Source organism: Centruroides sculpturatus, unplaced genomic scaffold (assembly GCF_000671375.1).
Source record: "Centruroides sculpturatus isolate CEXI.00-Female unplaced genomic scaffold, Cexi_2.0 scaffold325, whole genome shotgun sequence".
Taxonomy (NCBI): domain Eukaryota; kingdom Metazoa; phylum Arthropoda; class Arachnida; order Scorpiones; family Buthidae; genus Centruroides; species Centruroides sculpturatus.
Genome location: NW_019384556.1, coordinates 293,265 through 300,618, shown reverse-complemented (window position 1 = coordinate 300,618; position 7,354 = coordinate 293,265). Strand labels below are relative to the sequence as shown.

General features: G+C 29.6%; 1 protein-coding gene across 1 annotated transcript; it reads right to left on the bottom strand.

Annotated features, from left to right (window-relative positions):
- Positions 1–555: 555 nt before the first annotated feature.
- LOC111623883 (protein tramtrack, beta isoform-like) lies at positions 556–6,892 on the bottom strand. Its single transcript, XM_023366611.1, has 3 exons — positions 6,674–6,892; positions 1,913–2,706; positions 556–696 (listed from the first exon to the last, which is right to left on the bottom strand). Exons 2-3 carry the CDS (start codon positions 2,693–2,695, stop codon positions 556–558), a joined length of 924 nt encoding a protein of 307 aa, XP_023222379.1. The 5' UTR covers positions 2,696–2,706; positions 6,674–6,892.
- Positions 6,893–7,354: the final 462 nt, after the last annotated feature.

Here is a 7,354-nt window from a genome sequence, read left to right as displayed (position 1 = left end):
TAAATTTAAAAACACATGCCAATGTTTGTATAACTTATGGATACAAATTCACTGAGTTCAGCGTTAATAAAGTTTCTTTAGTATTAACACAAGCACTTTCGACGAATGTATAATCGTCGTCTTCAGGTGAAAGAACAAATTTTAACAAGACAAACATGCAGGATGTTCCAAAGGAACAGAATATTTAAATTCAAACAGGCGTCCGGAAATTCTGTTTAAGAACGTGCAAATAATTTTTGATATGTTCGAATTTTTATGTTTTACGGTGCTAGCGGCGCATGCGTGGAATTGCTACCGCGTTGGCGATACGATGTTAGGCACGTTTCGTTTTTTAGGCGCCGATATAAGGCAATCCACACCCCGGGTAGATCGAGGGTGGGAACATTGCACGCTTCTGAAGTAGCTGTGAGAAGCGCTTCCCAGATAAACACAAGCCTTCGATTGTTGCAGCATTTAATTATTTCCGTTCTGGGCCATAATGGGTTGTAGCCTTGCTCGAGAACTTTTTTAGCGAGCTCTGTAGAACATCTTCCTTTGGCTATGTCATCCTGATGCTCAGCAAGGCGGGAGGCGAGAATTCTTGTTGTTGCTCCTATGTATCTTGTAATATTTCCCGTTGCCAGATTTTCTAGGTGTATCCTGTAAACCCCTGACTTTTCTAAAGTGGTTAGCGTGTCCCGGTCGTTGCAGATACATCTGCGTAAGTTTGGTAGGGGGGTTATAGGTAGCATGAAATTATATCGTCGGAATATGCGGCTGATGCGTATAGAGATTGGTCCAAGATACGGCAATGATGACTGGATCACGGATGCTTTTTCCTTTCTGTACAGCATGGTACATGGGTATAGGGCCTCTTTTACTTTATGGAGCACATGCTCATATTTGCCATATGTAAATCCTGCAAGAGATACCGCTACTCTAATGATGTCTAATTCCATTTTTGTTGCTAGNCTTATATACATATAGAACTTAGAAAATTTGAACTAATTGTTCATTAATTATTTTTGAGTGATCAATGTGTAGTATTGCAGTAGAGTTTTGCAAAATATAAAAAAATAAAATCATAAAACTTCTGATTAAGTTATATTGATGTGAAACCTAAAAAATTCCTCGCTACACGCATTCGATTCTGAGCCGAATGAATTCGTTGCCCTTCCAGTCTTTGCTGTAGAAGTGTAGATTTACGTCATTACAATTATGAACTGTTTCTTCCTATTCGTGTTCTTGCAGCTCTCCGCATTATTTATCAATCAATCTCAAAAATATTCACCAATAACTATTTCGAATATTTTGTACAATTACCAGCAGAAACGATTCGAAAACCCGCCATAAGTACTGTACACATATGGCCATCTAGCATTATGATGTCACTTTTTTAATTCCTCAAAGATTTTGCTAATTAACTAATTATAATTTAATGTCAGTTCTTCAAATATAATAGTAAATAATAGAGTTTTCTTATAGACAGCGTGTGTCGCCATCTAGTGAAGAGACAGAGAGAAATAGACACAAAAATCTGTTGCAGTTTTATTTAATTAATAAAAAATCTGTAGGTTTGATTAATGATAAACATTCCAGAGATCATAAAGATGCTACAGTTAAAGTTTGGTAACGATTGGTTCAGTAGTTTTCACGGTTAGTGGTCACAAACGAAAAATACGTTGTCTCCTTATATAGTAGTATAGATTATCAAAGTGAAGAGATGAGAGAGGTCTTTTAAAAATTTAAGTTTGGAGTTATTTAATTGCTAAAAGTTATGAAATCATTTAATTAACAAAATTATAAATGAATGATTTTTCAAACTTTTGGTAATTAATTTAAACCATTTTTATAAAGTACTGTTTAAAAATATAAAAAGTAAAATTAAAAAAAAAAATGATTATTTGGAAATAATTAATAATAAAATATTTACCTTATCTGTAATAATAGAAGATTCTGAGTGATTTGAATGCTCATCTACACTTTCTTTAAAATCCTGAGAAATTTCATCTTTATAAACACAAATCTCATTTTGTTGACAATAGGAAGGTGGATACATATCTTGAGAGGTAGACTGATATGAGAAGTCGTGATAGTCTGATGCTTTGAGATGTTCCGGATTGCTTGATGATTCAGGTAATATTTCTTCCATTATTTCAGGAAAATTTTGGATTTCATATTGCCCTATTTCACTATCACTACAACTTGAATTACAATTTTTTTTCCGTCTGCCTTTTCTCTTTTTTCTTATCCGAGGTAGAAATTCTTCATAGTTAGACTCAACAGAAATAGGCAAAATGGATTCACTTTTGTCTGCTGCATTTTCTGCATCTGATTTTTGTGGAAGTCTTTCAGTGTCATCTGACATATCCATCAGACCTTTAATGTTAAGCTCTTTAGCTATTTTAAGAAGTCCAGGTAATTGATGGTGAGAAATATTAACTTCTCCTTTATAAATAAAATCTATTACAGCTTTTAATTCTGCATATTTCATATCTTTCATAATAACAATTGGATGTTTGCAAGGATTTTCTAAAAATAAAGTTTGAAAAAATGGGCTGCTAGCAGAAAGAATAATTTTATGAGCCTTCAGGCTAAGTCCTTCACATGCTAACGTAACATCTACCAAAGCTTCATTCATCAATAACTGATCAAAAATCGTCACCATATTTGAACAATGATTGTTCCATTTAAGAAAAAATTGTTGTGTTCCCATTTTTTACTCACCTGAAATATTATTAAAAACAATAATTTTACTACAAGAAAATCCTTTACAAATTACTTAGAGTTTGATTAAAATAAAACAAAAGTACTTTGATGATAAAACAACAAATAATATATATATTCAAAAACTTGAGAGACTAATTAATATATTTTAATTTATGGTTTTAATAAAACAAATTAATGATTTTTCATTAACATGATTTCTAAAATTTAAAAAAATATCTGTTTAATTTTCCATTAGATTTATCTGAAGTTAATGGAAAATCAAAATACAAAGTTAAATATACATCTCTCATCATAACAAGTTAAAATAATATATTTAGTCAAAAATAATTTTGACTGAATATATTATTATTTGTGCATTTGTGGTTTTTATTATGATAAAGTTTATCTAAATTTAAAAAATTTTGTAATATAATATACAGTGTGTTCCATAAGATCATACAACATTTAGAAAATTCATAATTCATAAAGTGTTATCTGCAATGGCAGAAAATATGTCAGAAGAAAGAAAAGGAATGAAAACTTTTTCCCACATGTCATACTGTTCAGTGTGACCACCATTTGTCAAAGCTTAATTCTGTTCACATGTGTTCCAGCAAATTGGAGTGTTGTTGTTAATTGTGGTTGTGACATGATGATGAAGTTCTGAAATGTTTCGAGCCATAGGTAGCACATACATGCAATCCTTACTGTATCCTCACAGAAAACTCACACTGCATTAGATCTGGTAACTGTCCAGACCACTGAAATAACACATTGTCACATCTAAGTGCTCAATCCAATTTGTAGTAGCTGCTTGTTGAGTTATGTGCAAACTGCAGTGTGGTAATGGGCTGATGCTTCATCTTGTTGAAAGATGAAAGTTTCATTGTCTTCCTGTTGAAGAAGGGGCTACTGCTTCAGCATATCCATATAAGACATTTGATAACTATTTCTGGAAGAGAAACAACTCATATACCTTTCTTCTGTAACCAATTCCCATGGATAAAGAATAAAAAAGCTTTTTGTTCCTCTCCATTCTACTAACATATTTCTTACCATTGTAGATGATAAGTTTATGAATTATAAACTTTTTACATAGACTTAAGTGACACCCTGTATAAATATTACTACATAGAAATTTTTAAATTATATTTTCCAGCTTTTTAATCACTAAAAATAATTATGAAAATGAATTAATTATATTTTACAAAAATAATCTAAATTATTTTATATATATTACCAATGTATATTTTTTTTAATTTAGTTGATTTATATACAATAATTGTTTTTCTTTGTTATAATGTAGTCATTGCAAGATAGCATTTCTAATGATGATAACAACATTAAATATTTATTAGAAATAACATAATACTCATGGAGTCATTGATCGAAAAATAATCACAGCTATCCACTAAAACGGTTTCTTGATGATCATAAATATTTATTGATCAACTTTTATATTAATACTAGCTGCAAGGACCCGCTTCGCTGGGTTTTTATTTGTGGGCAAAAAGTAACGATAGTGAAGATTAAGATAATTACATTATAGCCAATCTTACCCGTTTTCACACAATGCAAGAATTAGGTCCCCTGTTTCCAGACTAATTAGAGAATTTTTACGTCCAGTCAAACAAACTATTTTCAATTTGATCAATTTTCTGGAACGTTTACAATCATTCTATAATTGAACCAATTCGAATTTGAAAATTTTTTAAATCGAAATAGAAAATCTTCCACTTTCAACCACTTTCAAGCCCATATCTCCCGCACCCTTATAGCTATCGAGACGCAACCAGCATAGTGCACAAATGGAGACTTGGGGCTACTACCACATACAAACACCATTCATGTACGATGTGTAGTTTTGGCGAAAAAGTGAAATATAGGGACATACATGTCCATTTTTATATATATATAGATAATTCATATGTTTATATTATTTTTAAATCTTCAATATAATTTCATTACAGTACAATGTGTTTAAAAAAAAAACAATATGTTTAATATGAAAATAATAAAATTTTGCTGTTCTTTGATGTGCTTATTCTTTGATGAATTTACAATTGAAATGATTAATATAAGAATTAGGCCTAAATATGTTGGGAATAAAAATCGCTATGTAAAATTCACAATTATAATTTTGCCTATAATTTCTGTTTGAGAAACCACATTAAACTGAATAATAAATTATTAATTTCTCAAATAAAAAAAATGATTCTTAAATAATGGAATTTTAATGCAGAATTAAATATCATGTCACAATAAAGAAAATAATGAAATAATCAAAACAATATTTCAGGATTGCCAGGAAACAATGCTGATTTCAACCCAATTAAAAAATATTGAAATATGAAATCAGTAAAGCAAGCTATATTAGTAATTAAACAATAATTAATAACAACAAATAAATTAATCACAATATTACTTCAATTAGAATATAAAAATATTATACAAAAATTCTCAACTTTTCAAGAAAGAAAACTCAACTTGTAATTTATATAACCATTGTTCTTTTAACAAAACGATAAAAATTAGACTCAAAATATGCTACTAAAAATAGCTTAATTTAAGATATATTGTATCTGCACTATTTATAAAAAAATAGATATATGAAAAACAGTACATATATCTACATAGAGATAAAAGTTAAAATAAAAACTACTGGTTTTATTTGATTTATAACTGTTCTTGAATGTTAGTAGTAGGCATGGCTATTACTTGAAAAAAATTTCTGAAAACTGGAAAAATGTCAAATTAATAAATACTGTAAACAATAATGTTGTTAGGTACTATATACAGTAGCTGTATTTTTTAATTATTTTCTTATAACTGCTTTTTACTGGTGTAGGCCTATAAAAAGTAACACTCATTATAGAAAAAAATACCAGTTGCCATTTCAAGTATAATTTATTCTAAATACCATATTTTTAAATATAAATATAAAATACTTTATTAATAATAGACATCAAATAAGTAAGTGCAAAGAAAATAATAACTTCCCTCATATAGTACCTACAGAAAAAAAATGCAGTTAAAAAAGTAGTTGCGGCTATTATTTGAATAAAACCGGTAATTAAAAACCAGAGTGACCAGCTTCCACATTTATAAACTAACAAGATTTACTTATTTTTCTTACATTTGCCACAATACTTACAAAAATAATTTTTCTGGGCATATGTATGTATATATATAGGACTTATTTACATTGGATGCTGCAGTATAGACATTTATATAAACTATGGTCATTTAAAACTACATTCCACTGAAATAAATATTATGTCCTGTTATTTTATCAGTGTAACATAATAATTCATATTGCTAAGTTGTGCATTGTGTTGAAAGAATAAAATATCACTTCGTAACTAAGACAACCGTTCAAACTAAGCATTTATTCAAAAATCTTTATAACAAGATCAGGTTCAAAAATAGTGTAAATTATGTATCTCTGTATAATGTATTTTTCTCCAAAATTTGTTTTCGTGTACAAGATTTTAATTAAAATCTTGTACACGAAAACGATAGCTCTTGTCAACTGCAAAGACTTCATCCAGGAAGTGGGACAATGTACAGGTATTGAGATTATCCTGGTAAAGTTGAATGATTGTTTATTTAATTAAAAATGATGTGGTGCTTTTATTTATTTATTTCGCATAAAAATTTCTAATTATCATCACAACATCTAACATACAGTCAGTTCATTTAAAAATATGTTCAATGAAAAATTATCATCTAAAATTTTTAAATAACTTTGCTAAGAAAACAAGTAAAACAAGTAAGCACAACCTTAACAGTAAAGTATTATTCGTAGACATATCTTAATGCTAATACTGAGAAATAAATAGACAATAATTTTACAATAGATTAATTATAAAATAAATCCAAAAAAAGACATATGATTTAATATCGAAGTCATAAAATAACTCGATAGAAATTATAAGTGAGAAGTGCATTTAAAAACAGGTATAATGTTATCATAAAAACTTACCCTTTAAATGATAATTTTCTTTCCACGTTTCTGTGACAGAGGTTTTGACACTTCCGCCGTTATATGCCAATTGTGATTTTGTTATTTAATAAAAGGTGATTCTACGTATAACACGAAAATTGCGAGAAATGATTAACATATCATTCCAACTGTTATAATTACTGAATCATATTTAGTACCTAACATCCGTTTGCCACCATTATTGACAGCAAAACAATATCAAACAGTGATGCCAGCTAAGCGAACATAAAATTTTTTAATGCTGATAAACGAAAATTTCTGTAGAATTTTTAATTCTGAATAAAAGTGTGGCATTTTTAAATTTAATTTTTAAATAGATAAATATATACAGGGTGTTTCGAAACTCATGGACAAAAATTTAAGGAGTGATAGAAAACATCTAAACAAGCAATTTTTATCATACAATGCATGGGCGGAGAGCAAGCGGTGAACCGCTAGGAGGTATCCGTTACTGTCACATGAAAGAACGAAATACCAAACGGATAGAAGAGGTAATAAATAATTTTATTGACAGCATGTGTGGCAAAATTACAGACTGTGCTCAAAAGAGCGACTGCCTGCGGTAATGCAGGCGTTACACCTGCGACGTAGCGAGCGGCGCACTTTTTCAAACACATCCGGCATGTCTCGGACGGCACCGGCAGCAACAGAAATCATGGC